General features: G+C 34.4%; 1 protein-coding gene across 1 annotated transcript in view; it reads right to left on the bottom strand.

Annotated features, from left to right (window-relative positions):
• Window positions 1–230: 230 nt before the first annotated feature.
• CRPPA (CDP-L-ribitol pyrophosphorylase A) overlaps window positions 231–25,647 on the bottom strand; it is a 189,745-nt gene continuing 164,328 nt past the window's right edge. The window contains exon 10 of the mRNA XM_090287818.1: window positions 231–1,280. Coding sequence (XP_090143944.1) covers window positions 1,176–1,280 — 105 coding nt within the window. The 3' untranslated portion in view covers window positions 231–1,175. The remainder of the gene's footprint in view (window positions 1,281–25,647) is intronic.

The following is a 25,647-nucleotide window of genomic DNA, read 5'->3' as shown; positions in this document are numbered from 1 at the left end:
GAAAAATGCATTTCTGTTAGGGAAATGAATTGTAATATTTACTCCATGTACATTATTTTCTACTCACTATTGCTTAAATGTAAAGTATAAACTTCCCTACTAATAGGTATACTTGAGAAATATAGGGAAAATTACCCAAAATGTTAAGAAGAAATTCCACAAGCTAGATATATTATAGAAAATATTTCATGCAACTATCATTGCTTCCATGTGCAGCCTAAACCCTGGAATAATCTGATCTGCGGTGATTTTAGAAAATAAATGTACATAAGGAATAAAAGACATCTCTAGTGACTGGATGTACATAATTATACAATGCATGTAAGATAGGGGAAATGATTAATATTTAAGATGTATATATCAGTGAAAATTTGAAAGAATAAAAACTTGACGGACAAAGAAGTATCTGTATCAAAGGAATAATGAAAATCTTGGACCTGCAATGACTCCCTGCATTTTAAAAGACTAACTTGAGGTTGACTAAGTTAACTTCACTTTTGTGAAGTTTTCCAGGCTTCTTTTACATTCATTCAGAAAAATCAGAGGCCTCTTAAAATAAGTAAATATTATGTTTCATAAATCAAGGAGTGTATAACATCTCGTTTAGAGATCTTGAGTAACGAGAGGACAAATGGTGAAGATATTTGAACCAGAATTCCCTACTATCTCCTGTCTTGTTTTATTTTATTTTTTTTAAGGCATGGAAAATTAGAACATAAGTCAGTATCTCATGGTGAGAGGACAATTTTAGAATTAAGAATAATTCTGAATCTTATCTATCAATTTCATTATAGTGTGATTTACTAATTAACACAGAGATAATAGTTCAAGATTTCTAACTTCTCATTCCTTGGAGGATTAGCTCACTCAACATTATTTCTATTTGCTCTTTCATGCTTTTATTGAAAAGATTATATGAGGGCTATTATTTTCCACTTACCTACTCTTTTCTGGTTCAGGCCATTTATTTTTGACATTCAAACTAAGTAAATTTTAATTTCACAGATATAGACATTGACCCACTTTTATAACGCAAGCATCATATTCTGCAAACTGTGAAACACAAAAGACAACTTAAACATTCTACCACATATAATATGAAGGGAAGCACGGGGGAGATGTAGTACTTAGATAAATGTTTCTATAAACTCAGTTGGTAATTTTCTCTGTGTTCTTCAGGCTACCAGAAGCTGGCCAATGAATCCAGAATTTCTTTCTTTGATGAAGGTGGTAATAATAGTGGCACCTTGCCGTAAACTGTCCTGTAGCTTCTGCTTGTCCTGAAAAAAAAAAAAAGGGTAAAACAATATTTTAGAAAGAAAAGATGTCACACACTATATTTAGTAAATAGTTTTTAAAAAACATTTATTTAAATGTTTCCCCCCAACTTAAGAGATATAATTGACATATAATATTGTGTAAGTTTAAGGGGTACAATGCATATATATATATATATATATATATATATATATATATATATACACCATCTATCTAGAAAGTATTCAGGCATGTAATGTAGAAAATAGAGAAAGATACAAAAAACATTGTACACAGGACAATGATGCTGTTACAGAAACAGGGGAGTCCAAAAACAAACCCCAGAGTTTATGGCTGGGAGATAGGGAGCAGGAAGCAGCTTTCAGGATGCCCTTGCATGCCTGGAGCTAGTGGCTGGAAACATTGTTGCAAAGATCCGCTTTGCTTCCAACTCAGGAAGATGGGAGGGATCTTGGACTGTGGGCTGGTAGGGAAGAAGCAGACAGAGCCTACGGAGGGTTCTGTGAATGGTCAGGACTCTTTGCAACACCCACTGCGTGAGAGGACGCAGGGGGAGAGAGGAGGCAGGGAGGAAGAGAGAAGGAGCTGCGGACGTTTTGGGCTGGCTCTGGCTCTAGGAGGCTCGCTCTCTCTGGCCCTCACGCCCTCACTCTCTGGCTCTTGTGGGCTCCCTCCATCTGGCTTGGAGAAGGGATCTCCAGGCTGCTTTAAGAAGAGGCTCTTGCCAGGCTGCTTTGAGAAGGAGAGGAGATCCATGCGGTTTGCAGGAAGAAGGCAGTTTACAAGGAGGCTGAGAATCCAGGCGGTCCTGCATTGAGAGCTGGAGGGCACCACAGCACAGAAAGGACCTCCCCAATCAGAACTGAGTGATTGGCAGCTACTGGTAAAGCTGAACTGCGCCTAGGAAGTAGGGAAACTGTGTTTCTGACTTTCCTAAGACTGGCCAGGTCTGGGAGGGGGAGGCAGGACTATGTGCAAATAAACAATTCTTTTTCTTTTCACCAAACTCTGGTATTGAGAGTTATAATTCTGGCGGCGGGCAATCGGGCCCCTAACTAAACAGCCTGTCAGTTCTGTTTCAATCGGAGCAGCCCAGGGGTTCTGTTACAATGCCTCTGTCCCCTTTAAAGTAGGCACCTTGGGACCTCACACAGTTCTCCCAACTGCAGCACAATGTTCCTTCTGCTCTGTTAGCAGAAGCCACAGAACAAATTTTGCTACAACACGTTCCATGCCAAGATCCTGCTTCAAAATCTCAGACATGCTAGTTTTTGGAATCCCTAGATCAGCTTCTGGTTCTCGCACTGTCAGTCACTGATCTTTGTTCGTTGCAGCCCGTACACAGGCAACATTCTCAGGTGTTCTGCTTGTTGCAGGCCTTCCAGAACATGGATCACTCTCAACAGATTCTCGGCCATCTTTGAAGCATTTGTACCACACTTATTTGTGCTGCACTCATTGCTTCGTCCCCAAAAGCCTTCTGAATCATCCAAATAGTTTCCGCGGAGGAATGTTCAAGCTTAATGTAAAAATTGATGCAGATTCGTTGCTCTGTTCACTCAGTCATTTTGAATGTGACAGCCACACAGTACACATGCTCACTCAATGGTGTCTACCGCCCTCACTGACTAGTACAGTGAAGTCATCACTGTTCACGCATGCCCAGTCCAGTCTGCTCCCCTTGGCTGCCAGGTTACATCGATGCTGCACAAACCATTCTCATTATATTAACAATGGGTGGACTTTCTGGACAGGCTTTTAAAATATATATACAACATATATTTACATTTATATTTATATACAATGAAATGATTAAGGAAACAGTTATCACATCTATCACTTCTCAGAGTTACCATTTGGTGGGGGTGGGTGTAAGAGAACATTTAGGAGCCATTCTCTCAGCAGCTTTCAAGCATACAACACAATATCGTTAACTGTACAATATCATTAACAATACCATGCTGTACAATTCCCAGACTTATCCACCTTGGAGCTGGAAGTTTGTGGCCTTCGACCAACATCTCCCCATTTCCTCCACCCCACAGCCCCTGGCAAAGACCGTTCTGCTCTGTTTTTATGAGTTCAAGGAGCCACTTTTCAAAATCTGCTGCTCTCCTGCCTCTGCATTCTGTGGAACTCAGAGTACAGCCACAGGCATGAACTTGGTCCCCCAGATAAAGGAGAAATGCTTTTGCTGAAAATGGCAAGAAAAACACTGAAGCGATTTAAAATGTTAACACTATGAAGCGGAAGATTGTTTTCTTTTAATCCAACAGCTGACTGACTTCGGCTCTGCACTGAAGTGTGACTGTTTTATTGATGAGGCATCCCTTTTCTCCATCCTGTTTCTGAGTACACTCCACAGCAGACTGTCATCAATGGTGAGGACTGGCATGGGGGATGGAGGGACACTGCAGAGGAGACCTGCTTGTTTGTGAAGTAAGGATCAGGCAAATTTGTGAAATGAGTTATCTCACAAGTTGCTAAAATGTGGTTTTGCCTTTGAAGTCATTTTGGCTATTAGAATATGTTTATTTTAATCATTGAGGCTTCTCGAAGCTATGCAGAAATGATACTGTGAAAGGAAAGGGAAAGTGGAAACAGCTAATATTTTTAAGGTCTCTGTTAAAAATTGCACTGTGTTCAAAAGGTGCGATCAGGTAACCAATCTCTAAACGTCGCATCACCCTTAATGCCTTATACCAATACTCAATGAGTTCTAGAACCTACTGCTTCTCAATCCTTCATGTTTCTTGAATTCACATGCTCCACTCAACCAGCCACTGCCAGTGTAATAATTCTGTCCTCAATTAGTGAACAATCTCACAAGCAGTCTCTCAAAGTCTTACACTGTTCTACCCTGTTTCCCACACAGCGGTCAGAACACTTACTTTAAAATATAGACTTGATCTCATCGCTATCCTGCCTAAAATCCTCTGAAGGCTACCTTTAGACTTCAAGATCAAGTCTGAACCCTTACCCGGCAAAGACAAGAGTCTTATTTTTCCAGCCTCTCTTTAAAACCCCTCAAACCTCCAGGGCACACAGATCTGTTCAAGATTGCCCAAGCAAGTCGTTTTTCTAAGCTTCGTAACTTTGCACCAGCTAATCCTTTTGCCAGAAAAACCATTCCACTCCCTTCCCAGCTTAGCTGAGACCCTGGTTACTCCTTGTGGTTCCATCCAGATATCAGTGACTCCCAAAATCTATCCTTTTCTCCCGTCCTCCAGCCTGGTTTGGGTAAGGCAAATCTGTCCCCAAAGCTGTGAATTCCTCCAGTGCACTGAATTCTAAATAGTCTTTTCAGTTGACCATTTATTCCATCACATGATGTTTCTTGATGTAAAGAATTTTTCATTTTATCTTTGAATATGAAACACTTAGCTCAATGCCTAACACATGGTAACACTCCATAAATTAAAACAAATGCAAAGCAAAGGAGGCTCTATGATAGAGATATCATCACCCCTTCAGTTTAACTCATTTGTTAACAATGACCACTATTTGGTTCCTTTGTTTACTCCTATTTGCATATTTAGCCAGAAGCCTTGGCAGTGGTACAAAGGATAGTCTCTAAGCTTCACCACTGCCACCGGCCTCCACTAGGCCAGGCCCTGGCTTTCTCAGCTATGAGGATGGTGGTGAGAGACCACCTCTGCTAAGCTGCTCTTTTCATGCATTTCCCTGATCGACTTCTCAAAGGTGAAGCTGGGGAAGATACACAAGGGGCTGACTGGGGTCTCCTTAGGCTTCTTGCATGTGGGTTCTAATGACATTTCAATATTTGAAGTGCTGTACTGGTTTCCAAATATCCCAAGACCTAAATCACATAAAAACAAATAATTCTAAAACTAAATATATTTGGGCTTAAAATGTGATTCACTTACATGCCACATCATTCATAAACAAAGAAATAAGTATTCTAAAACTGAACACAATACAAACCAATTATAGATAATGTATTTGTCACTCTTAACGATTAATTAATCAGTGTTGCAGGGTTTATAATACACATCTACTCTCAAGTCTCATTTATTAAATTGAGACACACAACATATGATGATAATTAAAATTTCCCCTTCAAAAATAAACACACAAAAAGGCTATCTGTGTAGCCTCTTTGAAACCAGTTTGTACTTGTCAAAATGAAAGCAGAACAGTAACAAATGAAGAAGGGGGAAACATCTATTTAAGATTCTAGGGCTAGAAAAATCACATTTCCATATCTTCAAATAAATTCCTATGCTTATTGTGATAGCCTCTATAACTTATGCATCTTTAGCTAATAAAGAATTTAAGTAAGAATGTTCTTTTAAGGATTCATTTACTTGTGCATATTTTATAGTCATCATTTGGAAAGATTAGAATTCAGTGAAAAGAACCTATGTTATTCCACTGAATGTGTTTTCTCTCTCTGCCTCAGCTTAATTGATCATTTTATCCTTGAAAAATATGGAAATTTATAACTGGTTAAATAAAATAATGAGACATACACAAAAGTCTAGTGTGGACAAAGATCAGATAGTCAATTTATTTATGGATTTCAACTCATCTCACAATTCCATATCACTATAAAAGTATTGATAATATACGTAAAAAAAAAATGCAAACTCAAATGGGTCTTCAAAAAGCATTTCTTGATGCCCACAGATACTCAAAACAGTGTGATTAATTCTTGACAAGGATGGGGAGTGAAAGGGCATTATAGGTGGTTATTCAATCATCATTCACAAATATGTATGTATAAGTATGTATATGCATGCATATTCCTTTGTGTTCTAAATATCATGTCATAAAAAATGTTTAATTGTTAACACTAAGTAAGCAAGGTCAACATGAAAATGAAAAATCATGCTGATGGTACGCACTCTTGGCACCTCTGTGGTTTTTCCCCCACAAACCCGTAACCCCAGTCTAAATCATGAGAGAAACATCAGACAAATTCCAACAGAGGAGCCTCTTACAATATATCTGTCCAGTACTCCTCAAAACTGTCAAGTCATCAGAAACAAAGGAAGTCTGAGAAACTGTCACAGCCAAGAGGAACCTAAGAAAATGTGGCAACTAAAAGTCCTATGGCATCCTGGAATTAAAAAAAAAAAAAATAGATAAAACTAAAAAACTCTGAATAAACTATGTACTTCAGTTGTTAATAGGTGAAATTGCGTGCAGGGCATATGACAATGCTGCACGATCATCTCAATATTTTTGTTAATTTAAAAAATAAAGTGTATTGTTATTCAAAAAAAGCTAAGTATGTGTTTAATTGCAGAGTCCAGAAGGGACAAGAAACACTTGGGGAACAAGAAATCATGACTAATTTTCATTGTGACATGTGAATATGATAAGCTAGACCTTGTAAAAATATTGCAGGAAAAATGGGCACTCAAATTCTCACAATAAAAAATATAGAAAAATTACCAAAATTAATCAGCAGCTTATTTACAATCTTTAACACCAGTGATTTCCAGGCTTCATATTTTCCTTGATTTCTATTCACCAGCAATAAAGAACATAATCTATAAACACAGCACACCAATGTTTACACACCCATGCATAAAAATCATAAATTCAACACTTGTTGAATTTAAAGAAAAACAGGAATACCTTTAATGATATGATGTGTTAAAGTCTGCATTATTGTCATAATTACAATTACTGGCTTTATCTTATACTGTTCACTTAACAATGTCAAATTTTTGAGAAAAAATATTAAAAATTATACATTTTATCCTCTTATAAAACAATAAAAACATAACTTCTGGAATATTATTATATCATATTTAGCTATTTCTCCAGTCCTTATAACTTTAAGATGAAGATAAAAATATATTATCGTTAGGTAAAATATACACAAAAGTTCCAATTGCCATTATCTTTTAAACACATAATTCTAAATGTACTCAATAGTAATTAAGTCTTGTCGATGGAATCCTGGACTGTAGACTTCTTGTATATGGGTAGGTTTTTGTGTTTTTTTGTTTTTTTCTTTTTTGTTTGTTTCTTTTGTTAATGGGTAGGTTTCCCTATGGTGGTTATATGTATCTGTCATCTTCAGTGGAGTAGTGAAATCTTGATGTGGGAACTCTCATGGGACCTCCAAGCCTTTGGTAAGATTTGGGAAATCAGGGAAAGTAGGGGATTTTTTTTTTTCCAAGGAAGACTGAGAATGATAGCAGCACCTCCATAATTCAGAGCAGCTGTCTTTTCCCTCCTCCCCACCATCCACCTCACAATTTGGACAAGTCAAGCCTGCAGTTCTGGAAGTCCATGACTAGGAATTTGCACCTTGCAAGGGTGTACAAATGGTCAATTTCCTATAAGGCCCATGTCTTCCAAATTCCTTACTTACTAAGTGTCTCTTTCAATTTTCTCATAAGACATCTTTTGACAAAACTGTTATCAGTGTATATAAATTTTAAAAACTCTAAGGTGTATTTTAAAACATTAAATCCTATCATTGTCTACACAGCTCTCAGTACTTGAATTAAAGAAGTGTAAACAAATTAAGGTACGCTGTATAATCAAATGTATGGGAATTTTGTAGAATCCTGTCTCAAAGAATAGCAGGAAAAGCTATGATGTCATTGCTGCCCAAATCTTTATAGACAACCTGAAAGGAAATCTTTTAGAGAAATTCATCCTCCATGCATCTCATTCCTAAGAACACAATGAACTCTGTTAAAAGGAAAACTATAAAGTTAAAATATATGTATATATATGTAGGCTTAAGATGTCTCAGGAGATTACACAGCCCTTTTTGAAGGGTAAACATTACCATGTCTCAGCAAATTCCATGCCTAAGGCCTAATTCAATTTCTGTGAGTTACAAAGCTGTCCTGAAATTCAGATGCTTATATTTTGATATAAATACTCTTCTTCTGTCCATCCTTGTTTTGGTGAACTCATGCACAACTTACCTAAATGTCACTCTAAACAAATAAAAGTATATTGTCTATATCTATATGCACATATGTATCTAAAAACCTCTATATATACCCATGCAATATACAATTACAGACATCCTAAGTTGTAGACTTGATAAACATTTTAACAGCTTTGTTACATTTATAAGATAATTAATATCAAATCAAAAATCTATATATTTTGCTGATTTAGAAGAAAAAAGAATCTAATGGTGACACACTGTCCCCTAGTGGAGATGGAAGTAAAGGTTTGGTGTTTGCAAATGACCAAAATTGCAGGAAAAATGCAGTCACCTGATGATAAAATTTGAGAAAAACAAAACAGTCTCCTCCAAATGAAAGCATTGTCTTCTTGCTCATCTGAATGAAACAACCATCGTGAAAATGCACCTGGGTTCACTGATTAACATCATCATCGTCCAGCAATTTTCTTCTGAATTCTCTGCCTAGTACAATGCCTTGCCCATGCTGTCAGGGCTCAGTAAGTGTGTGTGGAACGAGGTAATTAAGAAAAAAATAATTGGTCAATAAAACTCTGGGGGGCAGCACTGGCACTTTGCTAAATAGGAAAGACCTGAACTATGTGGTGCGCCGAGCCAAAGTGCAGGGGGCAAAACACGGGCAGCCAAAAGCACCAGACATCTGGCCTGAGAAACAAGCAGTCCATTATTGTGTCAATTATTTCTAGATCTGGGACTTGTCACACTGTCATACTTTATTTTCTTACAACATCATTCATAATGTAAATTCCACAACTTAATGAAGTTGAAAGAGCGATCTCATACACAATGTCCCTTTTAATTAGCAAAACTGCTTTGATCTCCTACAACTCACCCTTCACCCGTCATGCCCTGACCACTCTGAGTCACACCCATGCCACCCTGTAGCTGGGCTCCTTCCAGGAGGCCCTAAATGACTACTTCTCTTTGCCTTTGGCTACTGCTCTAACCTCCCCAGAATAACCATTTTCACTATATCAAACCCACATTACTTTCAGCACGAACTTAATCTTAGCATTTGAGGCCATCCACAAACAGCCTAATCAACTCTTCTAACCAAGGTTCTCACGCCTTTAACTATACAGAATCCACTATTGTGGCCATACTGATATAATCGCTGTTATTCCTTCTCCAGTTAAATGGTTTTCCAAAAATGTTCTTTCTAGTCACATCGATTTTCAAAGACCTAGCTGTGACAACTTATTTGTGTGAAATCGTCTATTTTACTCAACATCATTAATTTACATTGTCATGGGCTCACCATCCCTTACTAATATTTTCCTTAGGTTTACATATAAGCCTTATTTTCTTAGCTAAATTATAGATAGGAAAGACAACTCTTTCAACTTAAATTCTAACTCAAAATAAAGTACTATCCCCATAATAGGTACTCAATAAATATTTACTAACTGGATTAATTTGCTGACCAATTTTGTCAAGATCTGGCTTTATATACAGGCTATGAAGACATATTTGAAGCATTAAAGTTTTTAGATAAAGAATACTGTATGTCATTATGAAAATAACCTCTAAAAATAAAAATAAGAAAAATGTCTACCTGTTCTTGGAGACTAGACTGATGTCAAAAGCTAGAATTCCATGCTACGTGGTTCCCTTCCTATGAAAGAACGCCTGGTCTGCGAGGTAGGCGCGAGGGGCACTGATAAGTTTACACTAACATATCCACGCCTGGGGGATAGAGGCAGATGATGAGATGCTCTCTTAGATGAAGCATCTGCATACACAGAACAGCTACATGCTACAAGTTGGCGGGTAATGGGTGCTGTTTCTGCAATGCACGAGAAATGATAATGAGGGCAGGAAGATTATCCAGAAGAGTGTCTTCTTGGGTGGATAGCCCAGGTGTTAGGAGAAAACCTTGCTAATTTCTTGGAGCAGAAAGACTGGTTATATTTATCCCATAAAACAGTCACAAATTTTGAATTACAAACTTAATGCAAAGAAAGAATTAAAATGAGCAATTCAAACGTATCTTCCTTGTAGCAGTGTGTGTGTGTGTGTGTGTGTGTGTGTGTGTGTGTGTGGATGCGCATGTGCACACGCGCACACGAGAGAGAAACACTATTAGAATATTTTTGAGCAGTGAAAAAATAAAAAAAGGATGTCAGGTTAATGACCAGTAAATTCTCAAATATTGGTTAAATGAGCAAGTAGTTAGTACCAAAGTCTTAATCTCAGAATCCCACAGAAAAGTGTTTACCATTAAATTAAAAGCTCTACTTCCTTCCAAGAAGGAGGCTTTGAATTATAACCTATAAAAAGAAAAAAAAAAGAAGAATTCTATACTGGCCAGACTGGTGCTGGTCAATCTTAACTAGCAAAAGACTGGCCTGGCAAAACATCCCCCCCAGGACTGAGAGCAGAAAGTATTCTTTTTCATGGAGAAGGTCACAGATAATAAAAGATGACCTACAGTGCTTTCTTCCATCAGCATGCGAAACTATGATAACTGGTATATTCACATAGTCTTAAGGTAGCTCCCCACAAGATACTTATTAATTGTAAAGGAAAAAATAATAAATTTTCAGTGAATAAACCTGGCAGTCACCACCTTACCTAAGTGATCATAATTAACATCAGCAGTAGTGAGACACTTGGACATCATGTAACCCCTGATATAATGCACTGAGAAGAATACATTACTTCTTTGTTGTTCTTGCCAGGAACACATAGTCTGGATTTATTCATCAGAAAATATCAAACAAACTTAAATTGAGAGACACCATACAATGTAACAGGCCAATATTTATCAAAAGTGCAAGGTCATCAAGACAAAGACTGATGAAGTGTCCCAGATTAAGTAAGACTAAAAACAGATGACGACAAAATGCAACATGTGTTCCAGGATGGGACCCTGGACCAGAAAAAAGATAATAGTGGGAAAGTTGACAAAATGTAAGAAGATTTGTAGATTAGATAATAGCGTTGCATCAGTGTTAATTTCCTGGGTTTGATACTGTGATGACATCAGATCTAATATTGGAATTTTGGATCAAGGGTATAAAGAAATTATTTGTACTATTTTCAAATTTCACATTTTATACAAAATCAAGGCAATATATATTAAATCATCATTGATTTTAAGTTAATAAGAAAGGAAAAAGTAAATATGCATGTAAAATTCAATAAGCAATCAGCAGTAGTATGAAACAGAATTATACCTTACAAAATCACTAGGAGAAAAAAGTAAAGAAAACATAGCACACACACTGAGGTAAATTCTATTCAGAAACTAAAACCAAGAGAGATCGAATAACCCGTCCAAAGTCACATAGAGAGTGAATGAAAAACGTCAGACTTGAAACCCAAATCTGAATCTACAGAGTCCAAGCACTTAACAACATTAGGGACATTCTTATCTAAGAAAACGTGCTTCTCAATGACTAAAGTTTACATCTAATAATTTTTTGCTTAGTTTAATATCAAATTAAAAAATATAATCCCTCTTGGGATTTTTAAATGACTCGGCAGCAATAAGTTGGCTGTGTGGTTTTAGTCACATCCACACTTCCACAGTGTGCATATGCTTGCCTCCAGAACTGCAAAAAAACTGACCAATTTATGTTTTATGGCATGAATATGAACTGATGAGAGAACTAAATCTCTTGGGCCAATAATAATAAAATCTCTATTTGTAAATAATTGGGACACTGATTCCAGAATTTGTAACATTCAGACAAAAGGTAAAACAAGCATGTTTAAGTGACTGTTGGTGGAAAAATTAAAAACGGAGTTCTGTAAAACAGATGTAGGGAACATAAAGCAAATATTTATTGAGTCAAAATGTCATTCTCTCTTATAGTTTATATGGTCACACATATACACTGCAAAGGTAAGCAGGAAGCCTTGTCAGTTTCAGGAACTGTCACGCCCTAAAATGATAAGTCATAGGGAACAACAAATACCAGAGTCAAGTTGCTAAAGCAAAGGCAAAAATAAAAATTTAAACCAAAACATACATTGATTTGACTGTCATGGTTGGTTGGGTTTGGCATGATCTCTGGCAGGATCTGTTTTATATTGAGAAATGATGAACGTTTGCTTTCTCTACTGACATGTTTTCAGTGAGGTGTAGAACATAGGAAAGGCTAAGCAACATTTTAATTATTGCTTCAGCATTATAATAAACTGAAAAAGATTGGGGAGAACACAAATAAGCAACACATTAGAATCTCCTGTGGCACCCTGGAAAACTTACAAAGGAAACGCTAGCATGTTTTCCATTCACTCAGCCTACAGCATAATTCTCCAGTTTCCTGGATATACTAATTTCATAAAGAATAACTTAAGTGTTATATAGAACACACACAATCAAAAGGAAAAAAGGACTAGAAAATCTTTCTTTGTTTTAATTGTTTATTCATTCTGATTGAGATTGGAACGCTTTTAAAAGACAAATAAGTGCCTGATGGCTATTGAATAATTAAAATACTAGCAAAGAGGAGTAATCATTACAAAAAAATGTGTGTCTTGATTATACACATATCCAATGAATAGTGCTACAGACACTAGAGGATATTGAATACTGAATCATAAAAGCAAAAAAAAATTGATAATTTTATAGGAATTATTAAATACAAGACATTTAAAAGTAAACCTGAGTTCAATGATAGGAAATTCTTACAAGTAATTACATACATCATTCTTATGAAAAAATACAGTCCTCTACAGAATAAAATATTTATTTCCATGACTTGAACAATAAAGGAAAACATGTACTAAGACATCTAGCCTGCTCAGATTTATTTTGTTTGGATTTAAGTTGTTTACCTGGAACTAAGTTCCCATCCTTGTGGGACAAAAACAAAACAAAAACATACACTCACAGAGATTTTCTATACAGACAGAGTTTACAATGGTGTTCTTTTAGATATTATTTTTCTCATTTTTAGAAGTTAGTCTTTTCAGGAAAAGAAAGGTAGGGGAGGTTTGTGTAATCATTACGGAAGAAGCCTTTGGGATTGTTCTTCATGTTCTGGATAATCAATACTGGAGGAACATCCTGATTTACAATAATTATTTTCATTCTGAAGTAACAATGTCTTGTAAATTCCTGTATAGCATGTTATGTTACCTTTCTACCTTTAACTAATTATGTGGTGAATATAAGAAATAAAGTGGTATTTCACAAAGGAAACAAAACAAGTTCATTTAATCAGAAAAAAATGCCTTGTTCTCAATTAGGCACATTTTAGATTTTTAGAGAACACAAGACAGTAAAGTGTTTTTAATATCTTATGACATTAATTTGGTTGCTTATAACAGTCTTGTTAATCCAGAAACTGAAGATATGGGAAGATTGTAATTATAATTGATAAATGCTATATTTTAATATGCTTTTCATTTAAACACTCTAAGGAATGCACCAAGCTTCTAAGTACTTCTTCTTCTCTACATAACAGAATAATTAGTAGTCTTTTCCTGCAGTCCAATATACTACTAATTTCTTGGGCATATGAAACAGTAAAATATCTGCTTAAATTTTAGAAGATGAATACAGTAATGAATACAGATGAACATATGAAACTCAAATTCCAGGTAAGTCCAAAAGCAAACTATCTTAGACTCAGGAAGAGCTATCTTGTTTATCAAGAAACAACATTCAAAACCCCCAGTAACTTAGGGCTAGCAGCATCCACTTTCATACCAACCACAAGAGGTCAAGGATATTTTTTAAAAACAACTCTTATAAGTCTTAGCAGAGGATCGCCCATCATGTTAGGCCACCCAATAAATAGCATGTAATGGTGATCATGAACTCTAAATGAGGGATTGTATGCCAAGTTGTATGGTGCTTAAGGGACATGGGAAGAAGTCACGGTATCACATCAAACTCTGCATAGTCATGGATTGGGGATTTAAAAGAGAGTAAATTTGGGGAATTTTAATTGTTTTATTTACAACTCTTTACAATTTAGAAAAAATAACTTCACAGATTGAGGAACAAATATTTAAGGTTTCTCCTGCACCAAAAAAAAAGACAAAATCAGATTTTAATAAAATAAATATAAACAAAATAAAAAAGTAAATAAACTTGACTTAATAAACATTCATGCTGATTTTAAATTGCTAATCACCTCTTTTCAAGAGCTACTCAGAAAATTAATACCTGAAATAGCATTTAAAATGTAAACTCTTTTTATCCTGCTACTTTAGTACATTCTTTGTAAGTTATATTAGTTTTTTGGTGGATTCTTTAGATTTCACTTCTGGGTCATTATCCAAAGAATACGAAAACAGTAATTCAAAAAGATATGTGCAACCCTATATTCATTGCAGCACCATTTACAATAGCCAAAGTATGGAAACAATCTAGGTATCCATTGATAGATAAATGGATAACAGAAAGATGTAACACACACACACACACATATACACACACAATGGAATATTATGCAGCAATAAAATAGAAAGGAGTTTTGTCATTTGCAACATTGATAGACTTAGAGTTATTATGCTAAATAAAATAAGCCAGACAGAAAACGACAAGCATCATATGGTTTCATGTCTATGTGGAATCTAAAAAACAAAACAAACAAAATAAAATAAAGCAGACACATCAAAACAGACCCCAAAGTTACAGTTGCCAGAGGGGAAGGGGGATAGGGAGATAGGTGATAAAGGTGAAGGGAAATATAGTCAATAATATTGTGATGTTTGCATGGTGCTAGATGATTACTAGAATAAATGGGAAGATCACATTGTAAGGTATAAAATGTGAAATCATTACATTATATACCTGAAACAAATATATTGTATGCCAACTACACTTAAATAAAAATATAATTTCTTATTTTCATTGTGGGATAGGGTGAGAAAGTACAAAGTAATAGTAGTTCTTTTTTGAAATCAAAACTAAAATATGATCTATTAAAACTGTGAACAAATATAAAAGAGTTCTTATCACTTTCAATATAGTACTTATTTAATTTCTTTTTTCCAAGTTATAAAATAGTACCCAAGAACACCCTCCACCACTCTAGGGCAATCTTTGTAATGTACAATTCATCCAAAAATAGTTCACGTCTTTCATACAACCCAGCAGAATAATTTAGGAGCTCATTAAAAATAAACTCAATGAATCAATTAGAGAGTAATATTTGAAAATAATGTAAGGAAGATAATAGCCAAGACAGCACAAGCTTTCAAAGATGGGATTACAAATAGTAAGAATTATAATGGTAAGCTCTTAGGAATGTCCCCACACCCAAATGTTATAAATTCTAAGTACATCTTTAAAGAATAAATAAATCTACTACTTTTTAATTTTATGAATTAGGTTGTCTAATGAATGATAGCTTGAAAATATAGCAGAAGAACAAAACTTTATTTTGAAGGATATCTTATTTTAATAAATCTACACAAATGTGTATTGCTGGTGATGGTGGAACTAAATGCACTCTAGAAGCGCACACATGTACACACAAATACACTAGAAAGGAAAGAGGAATGATCAGACTGGAAATAAAAACCATAGAGCAAAATATGCACAAGGTAGGGCTTTGCAGAAAATAATTCTGGGTTGATTCAAAATGAGGGTGAACAAATTCCAGGAGCAGAAAATGATCCTGGGCCAATCTTAAAGGTAAGTTTTCATTCCCTACCTGCATTAAAGAACTGGCAATAAAGATGTTTACCCACAGTCTAAAGATCATGTGGTTGCTGGGTGCAGAGAAATAACAATGCTTTAGGTTCTTAGGAAACTCCAGAGAGAAAAAGGGTCCTTTATAAGGGAAACAAGCTATCAGAAGTAAATGGCACTATCTGTAGTAATAATAATGTGAACCCTTAATGCTGTGTTAACCGAAAGTTGTAATAATGTGCATATGATGTTCTCTCCCCATTATGTACCGTGAAAAAAAAATACAGTTTATACTAGGATTTCAAGTTAGTTTCAACATATAAAAAACCTATTGTTATTTAACACATTATGAAAGTAAAGAAAAAACAGAATAGGAATGTCTAATTAGATGCCAAAAAGCACTTAGTATACTATTCAGCATCTGTCCCTTATAAGAAAGACAAAAAGAAATAAAGGAAAAGTGGGGAAAAGAATCAGTTTCATTATTTTAAGAAGCTCCCTTAAAGTTGGAGAAAGCACAAAGATAAATAGCATGACTAATATAAGGCATCATTGTAGTGGGTTTCTTAGCCAATGTAACAAGACAAGAAAAATAAATTAGAGGGTTATATATTACAAAAATATAATCTAGTCTCCTTTTTAAATGTAAAAAGCAATCATTTGAAAATATAAAATAACTATTTACAAAGTTGATAAGTGTTTAGGAATAAGGTCAAGGCCATATAATAATGTGATCTTTCTTATGTAATAGTAATAACTAATATAAAATTTTAATATTTCAAAGATTTCACTCACAAAATTTGGTAGCTCTCAAAACACTGGCAACACCAATTATGAAATGTAATGAAAAAGAAAATAATCACAATAGCAAAAACAAACAAATCCATAAAATGGTCATAATTAAGTCTTAAAAATACTGGGTAAATCACTGGCATTTCCAGATTAAAATAGATTAGTCAACAATAAAAACTAGTAATTGCAACTTAAAATAAGTAATTTGACTCCACATTTTAAGGATGTTCAAACATAATAACTCACAAATAACTACTATAATGTTAAATCTTACTCATTCAGTAGTCTCACAGCTCATGTTATTATTAGTAGTCTTAATTTGGATTTATTTTTGTTGACTACTAAAACAATCAAATATCACATTAAAGTTGGCCAAAATTTCAGTTAAAAGAATAATAAATTCATGCAACTTTTTGAGGCTACCATACTTTTTAACTACAGCAACAAATAAGTCAGTTAGGCTGCTCTTAAGTGTTATGTGGGGGGAAAATAGAGAAGCATTCTTATAAGTTTGTAAAAATTCATCTCGGCCTCCCCTAAACAATACAAGTGACCAAGAATGACATTTTCTTTTCTCTTCCCAAAGTGATATACAAAACTTCAAGAAAGTAATTCTATGGTTAGGGGAATTAGAGGTGATTTTAATGAGAAATCTGCTAGTTTGGTTAGAGCTAATCTGTGACTTTCACATAAGTAGTAAATCAGAGAGAAAGAAGAAAAAGAGGGTTTCTAATGTAAGAAAGAGAAACCAGAGGCAAATAAAGCCAAATGAATAACTCAACAAGAAAGCTAGATTTCAGCCAGAACATGACATAGGAGTTCTTTGTAATAGAAAGGGAAAAACTAGTTAAAAAAAAGAAAAGAACAAGAACAAGAATTCATACCAGTTTCCTAATTGTAACACAGAAAAAAAATTGGACCCAAGTAACATACCACCTTAGTAGGGTTTTATAATGGACAGAATTAAGAAAAGGCCAAATATGTTGCATTTATACAGATTATGATAGTCATAGATATAAAGTTAACTAATCAAAAGCAACACAATTCATAACTACAAGGTGCATGAATTTTTTAATTAATTAATTTACTTTTAAATAAACTTGAGAAAAGATCTTGAAATCATGACCAACAGTCAGTTAATAAATCTTACTTTAGTTCTATCTTTTTAACAAGTAAGGGTATTAGAATATGTGTATTTTTTACAGGATTGTTAAGGCTTATCAGTTACTCAGCTGAGAATTTGGAGTGTCTTCGTGATACAGAATATCATAAAGCATTAATTTGTCATGTGACACAACTCGATGTAAAAATGAATTAATGAACACCATTCTATTTCCCCTGACTCTTAATTTTTATTTTACAAAACAACAGTGAATAGCTGAGTAAAACTGGTAGTTTAGAGATATTAGAGTCTGTATAACAGATGAAGATTAACATCTTTTGATCAATAATTGAATAAATGAACCCACAGCTGAATAGCTAAAACTATGTTTATATTCTTTGAATTCTTATTCTTCAGGTTTAGTGGTTAATAAAGATTAGTCAATATATGAAAAAGTTATGACTAGAAATAAGATGAGTAAAATAGAAAAAAGAAGAGTATAGGGATAGTTGTGAGCAATCCATAGACATCAGAAAATAATTATTTTTACTTCCTGATTAAATGCATAATATACAAATTATTTTCAGTCATATAGTACAGTTATAAACAAGAAACACTGGTATACATTGCTTTAATTATTGTAGCTAAGTCATAAGAGTAAAAGCATAAAAGGAAAAGATTCAAAGTTTTAGCAACCCACCCAATTTTAATTAGTACTACAAAACCCATTACTTTTTGGGGAAAAATGACATTGATCCCTCTTGCCATACCATATAACACATCATGCTTCCCTTTAATTATGCGCTTCCTCTCTCTCTCCCATCTAACCCCCTTAGCCTATTTTCAGCCATTTGAATTTGTTCTCCCCTATCACAAGGCCTTCTTATACGTTGCTTCCCTTCTATAGAATGCATTATCTTCTATCTTTAATTTCCTTCAGATATCTGCTTGGTTGAAAGTTTCTTTTCATTTTCATTCCTCTTCCCTAAGAAACTTTCCTAACATCCCTGTCGTGGTCAAATCCATCCATCTTCAGCTCTCATTTGTATCTGTCTCTGTTCCAATTTTCTGTTTGTTGGCGTAATTCTCTCCTGACCTTAAGCTCCATGTTGCAATACCAGATACCACGTTACCTTGTCTGTCTGTTCTCAGCATTGCATCCCAAGTGTCTGTCACGATGCCCAAGCTGTAGTAGGGGCCTGTGCATATGTTTACAGGGAATTATATATTTTAAATGAATAAATGTGTAAGGGATAATTTAGGTTTCTGGCATCATCTGTTGATGAATTTCTGCAAGTTGTTCAGGTTGCTACTCTCTCCCTTTTCCTGTTCTAAGTTTCTGTTTCATCTCTCTCCCAACTTTCCCACTCCTCCCTGATGTCTGATTCCAGTGGCCAGGAAGAACGTGCCCGTTTTAGGGGTCCAATTATTGTGGAATAGCACCATTCTAACGTTTAGGGCCCATTCTTTCCTGGCTGATGACCTAGCTTCACATGCACATTGGGAAAAGAAGGAACTTCACAGATCAGATCAATAACTATTGAACTTTAAAAAAAATGTTTTCCACATTCTATCTCAGATAGACTCAGATTCCACCCATAGCATTCCTACCACACTCCCCAGAAAATCAGTTGTCCTAATCCAACTCTTGATAGGAGTTACATGCAATAAAAATAAAATAGCAAAGTCACTATCATGTTAAAAATAATACATACATTGTGACTTTTTGTTTATTGTAAATAGATGATAATCTATTTTGAAAATGAAAGATTTATTTTTCTTTAATGCTGTATATTATATACTTTCCTGTCAAGAAGAAGCTAGAAAAGGTGAAAGGGGTCCCTTAAAATGAAGATTCCAGGACATTTTCAGTTGCATCATAGAGACCATCCCACACTGCACGGCCAGCTGGGAAGTGACGTTGGTTTCCCAAATAGAATTGGGTTTCTGAAGTGAGTGGGAGGTGGGCAGCTAGCAGACTCAGTCTTGCATATTTTATTTAATCCTTACCAACAGAATTAAACAAGTTGCCATAACTGCAAATGCTTTCTTCTACCCTACACTGCCCGTTCCCAAATGGAGGAATGGATTTCTAAAGGGCAAGTGTCAACTGCCAGGCCCTGACTCCAGCCTTCATTCTGCCAAGTCGCAGTAACTGGGAAGCTCCCTGGAACCTTCTTCTTCCCTTTTGTACACCGCAGAGGAGCACTTCAGTTGGTGAGAGATATGTGATGAACCTCTGTATCTTATTTTTAAAATTAGGTCCAGACAGAACAATATCTGGAAAATATTCTAGAACTCTGAGATTTAAAGATGAGGAGGTTCCCTATTTTCAGGATGACAGATATTTCCTGTTTCTGGATCTTTTCATTCATTTCAGAGAATTTTCAGAGAAAAGACATATGTATTTACCTAGTCAGCCCTCGTACTCTATAAATCTTCTTCCCAGGCTAAGATTCTGCCTTCTGATTAGCTGGTTTCCGGAACAACTTTTGTTGACTTGGCCATTCTACTCCATTCACACTTACTAAATATCCATTGTGTACACACTGCGCTATATAAGGAACTGTCAGGTACACAGAAATGTATTAACATGAAGTTCCTGTCATGAAGAGGTTTATAATCTCTGAAGTTTTTTTATGGTGAAACATATACCAAAAAGTTAAAAAATACCACAAGGGTTAGCAAGTTAATATTCTCTGATAAGGCATCAAAAGCTGCTTAGGAAACCAGCAGAAAATCAAGGAGACTGAAGCCAAAGCATCTCATTCTGCTCTTCAGGTAGGTAAGACTCCAGTTGCATCTGTTTCATATAAAAGGAAACCCACTCCATATTAAATTATTTTTTTCAAAATCGATAATATTGATAGAATTTTAAAAAAGATAATGACAGAAGTGAGGAACTAAATGGTTAATAAGTAATATACAAATAATGACAGTCATTGAAACTATTCTTTCTTACAATGGAGAGCTGAGCCTTCCAAGACTTGAGCTGGAAGTTCAGAAGGACAGAGAACAGGATTCCCTGGCACCTCGGCGGGGGGCGGCTGTAAAGACACTGGAAGCCGGACACACATGATGTCTCTGATGACTGTGAGGACAACACCCTGACTAATAAAAGCAAAAAGGTTCAATACATTAGCTGTACAAGTTTGAAACAAGGGTAGAGAATTTAGATCACATACTTAAGATAATATCCCTGAAGGTTCTTTATCAGGTGATTCATGCATCAAAAGTAGCATATTTTAAAGAACCATCTGAAGGACAAATGATTAAAAGAGGGATTAGAGCAGGAGTTCCCACCCTTAGTATATTATTACTTTGAGTTGGATCATTATAACTGGGGACTGTATTATGCTTCATACAGTGTTTATCATCACCTATAGCTTTTACTCACTAGATGGCCCACAGCATCATAACCTCAGTTGTAACAACTCAAAATATCTTCAGATATTGCCAAATGTCCCCTGGTTTTTACCTCTGGTTGAGAACCACTGAGTAACACACAGGGAAAGTAATTGTTTTTAAGATAGAAAATGAGAGAGACCTTCACTAAAGTAATGAGGACAAAATCTAGATAAGCCTCAAATACATGATGAAGAAAGCATCTACAGAATTTCCTTATTGATTCAAGTTTCTGGTCTTTGTTATATGAAAATAGGACTCAAAAAAAGACACTAGAGAAGGAAGTATAGTTTTAACAAGGTGAGAGAAGGTGTGGAAAACAGATGTTGAGTAGACAATTTCTTCAAATAAAACCTAAGTCTACAGAGAACAATAGTCAATAACTTCAAGACCCTTTTCTTAAGTTTTAACAGACAGGTAAAAGTAAAAATAGAAGTGATACAGAAATGGTCCAAGAATATGGCCAATCTTAATATTTCTAAACTTGTTTTTGTAAATTATGATAATTGCAACCAGACCATACACAAATTTACCTGCAATGTTTCTTAAAAAAAAATATTAGCAATGTTTCTTAAAAAAAAAAGTTGTGCAAAACTAAATCTAATCATAGAGCAAACGTATCGAGAAGTCCCATATTTAAGTGACTACTACATCAAACCTTTCTGAAAAGCAAAAAATAATTTTTTAGTATGATTACTTACTAGTATGATTGCTTTGGAGCCTGGATTTTTATGTTGTATTTCCCTAAAAATGGAACACACTATTAAAACAGTAAATAAGTAACTAAGTGTCCTTGGTCAAGCTCTCAAAACCATTTTATTCCAATATACTTAAGCAAAGATGGAGCATTTTCTGCCTTTTGATGATCATATTTTTATCATTATGGGTGGGTGTTCTTGGAAATGCTCACAACAAAATAGAAAATCTGTAAAAGGATGCTTTAAACAGGCATAATTTCAAATGCACAGACAGAAGGTTTTAATAAATTTAAACAAGTACAGTGTCAAACAAAAGGTTAATATATACCTATGTGAAGACCTCTGTTTGACTGGTCCTTGCATATTTTGTGGTTAGGTAAGACTTTATTACATAAACTATATATTGAGCTTTATGTCTTGTAATTATGTTAAGTGTCATTTGTGGAAGTTCCTTCAACTTATTTGAAATTTCGCTTCCTCAGCTGGCAGCAATTACGGATTCAAAGACCACCAGGAATAACTCCTCAGCCCTGTTCGGGATGCACAGCTTATTACGAACACTTAAGCAAAGGTCCAGGAGCATTACGCTCAGATAACAAACACGGCCAGAGGGAAGGTTATTCTTTTCCATCAAGAAAAAAACCTTGCTCATAAGTGATTCACAAGCCAAAACAGAAATGATAACTCTAGCAGCATAATGCAACTTGATCTGAAATCAGAGCCATCCTATGCAGGACTCTGAACTTTGAAAGTAACAGCTCACACAAATTACTGATCACTTCTTGCCCAGTCAGTACATTCATCCAACGAAGCAATTTCCATATGAGCAACCACAAGCATTTCTGGCTTCAGTTGTTAATCTCCCATGAAACACTCTTTCCATACTATTTTTAACTTATGTATGGTAATGATTATCTGTTTATCTCTGAAGCATGAAAACCCTTGCAGTGCCCTTTATAATGTATTTATACCATTTTCCCCTCCATGTCCTTGGCAGATGGAAGTGTTCACATCTTCCTCCCAGGAAGAAAACTTGAGAAACACATTGCTTTTCTTTCAAAATTGGCTCCTCTTTGTCTACCAAATTCTCACACTATAAGGTCCGCTTCTCAATAGCATTTCAATTTCACCATCTTAGATTTAAAAATGCACTTTGTGATACTTGAAGCCAATTAATATTGAAAAGTAGATTAAATGGCAAGTAAAATTCATAATTCACCTTGACCATATATCTATAAATTTAAGTATTAAATATTTTTTACTATAAATTAGAATTTGAATTTAAAAAACATAGGAATCCTTTTAAGGTGTTTAGAGATATGAATTAAGATTTCTTACACATATTTAACCAAATGTTTTAAATATTCTTAATATCTATATTATATGAATATTCTTTTATCTTCACAAATGAGAAAAATAAACTTTAGAAAAATTAAATATCTCATCCTGATTTACAGACAAAATGGTCATGGGTATTAGATCCAGTTCCATCTAAATTTCAAAAATAAATTTTTCTATGATTCTATGCTCTATCCTTTCTGAAGTTCAAGGAGAGACCAATTACTAATTGGACAGATTTCAAATAAGTAAAACCTGAAACAGAGTTACAAATTCATGCTAACAATTGCTAAACTACACATGGTCTTTCTTCTTAAGGAACTCATAGTTTAGTGTTGGAAACAAACTTTTTTATTTCCATGGTATCTTTTAGAGCTTTGTCTATTGCATCAAGTACATGTAATACTGGCACAATACAGATAAGGTTTCTTGGAAGAAAACAGATAGCCATTGTGTGTTGCAGTGGAGTGAGAGGAAGGTAGTAGGAAGGTATAGAACATATATATAATTATATTAATATTACATATATAAAATAGAAGTATATTATATAACATGATTATATTAACTATATTGTTGTTATAAAATAATATATGGTTATATTAATTAATATTAATCTTAGTATAAAATATTATATGATATATACATGTGTAGGTAGATTTTCCCACTACCTTTCTCTCACTCCACCCCAATAAACAATGGATACCTACTTTTTTTCATGAAACCTTCTCTGTGAAGTACTAATGATCCATGTATTTTATAAGTGCACATAAATATATTTACTCACGTATATATATATCTATGCATTATGTACATTAACATATGTATGTACATATATTATTTTTTTAATTTATGTCTAGGTTGCAATCTCTAAGTGTATTCCTCTGAGAGCTCTGAGTTCTATAATTTGGGCCAAGTTTGAATTCATTAAGGTTATTTCTTGAAACACTCTATTACAGAAAACAAGATTAAAATACACTTCAGAAAGGAGAACTGAAATGTTCAGCTCTAGTGATCTGTACTATAAACTTTTTGATGCGGTTAACCATGGATGAGAAAGGAGTGGAATGGATGGATGAAGAGGGATTTCTGCTCTTTATTAGATATACTTATATATATTTAAAATTTGTTAATAAAAAACATGGGTTGATATATGAATTTTTGTAATGATAACAAAACCAAAGACATATTGGAATTCAAAATTAAATATTCCAAAAAAGTTTAATTTAGACACAGCTATATAAAATATCCTTTTATTGGCATATGATTGAAAACACTATCTAATACTCAAATTTAATTTTCATTCATCTTAATTCATCCGGAGATTAATTTTCCCTTCAACTTTGACTGACACTATACATGAGTTTTTCATTAGAATGTCCAATGCTTTGAAGGTTCTAATTTTTTTTTCATAAGCATTTCATACAGAAAAACGTGAGAATAAACCTAATAAATAATTCTGAACTAGATTTAAAGATAGCTATGACCTTTGCTTTTCCATTACCATATTATCTGCAGTATACAAACAACCCATGATGAATTGTATAGTGCATGCTTACAATTATTATCTCACAAAAATAATCACATTTAGTGCTAATTAAATTATTAATACTTTATTAAATCTTTAGGAAAATATGTTATAGGATAAATATTTTACAATGTAAGCTTTATTTATTTTTGAAGTGACAAAAATAGGTAATGTAAATATTAAAACAACAACAAAAACAACATCCTGTAAAAATAAGCCAAATTAATAGAACTATTCATATATATCTGATATATTTATCTAACTGCATGCTTTACAGCTGAAGATATTTATATGGAAACAAGATCATCATTTCTAGAGAATGTCTGCTGTTTACTTAACAGTGATGGTAATAATTCAGATAGGATAAATCCTTTACAGCTTAAATATCTATAATTTCTCAAGAAAAGGAACAAGCTATTGGAAGACAGAACTGAAAAAGATACTACATCTTGAGGTGATGGGGTATTTAAAAAAACTATTAACCAAGAATGTTTTTGAATCATTCTTCTTTTACAAGAATGTCAGAAGATATCCAAATTATATTGCATGTTCACATTTGCCTGTATTAACCTGTATTTCATGCCTTATCTGACATCAATGAGGCGTGTGAGCTTATTCTACCGGTAATCCTACACACACTGCAAAACATAAACCTGAGGAAAAAATGTAACTTCATAACCCTAATATACTTTTCTAGTTATATGAAAATGTCTGCATATTATAAAACCATTTAAAAAAAAAATAAAGATAGATTCTTCTTTAAAATGGTGTCAGCCTTTGATGAATGGTAGAGTTAGAATCATTCATTAATATATGTACCAAACATATTAAAGGGCCTATCTACTCTCTTTATGAGAGACTCACATCATATGAGAAAGTCGGGAGGCCATTCACTGAAGAAGAGGCAGTGTGGAGTACTAAGAATACAGGGAAAAAAAGGCAGTCTAAATCAAAGATCTACGATGTCAGAACACTGTTACC

The sequence above is a fragment of the Furipterus horrens genome, unplaced genomic scaffold (genome assembly GCF_987537825.1).
Source record: "Furipterus horrens unplaced genomic scaffold, mFurHor1.1.pri manual_scaffold_9, whole genome shotgun sequence".
Classification (NCBI taxonomy): domain Eukaryota; kingdom Metazoa; phylum Chordata; class Mammalia; order Chiroptera; family Furipteridae; genus Furipterus; species Furipterus horrens.
Note: the sequence above shows the minus strand (reverse complement) of the source record. Positions and strands in the feature narration are given on the sequence as shown.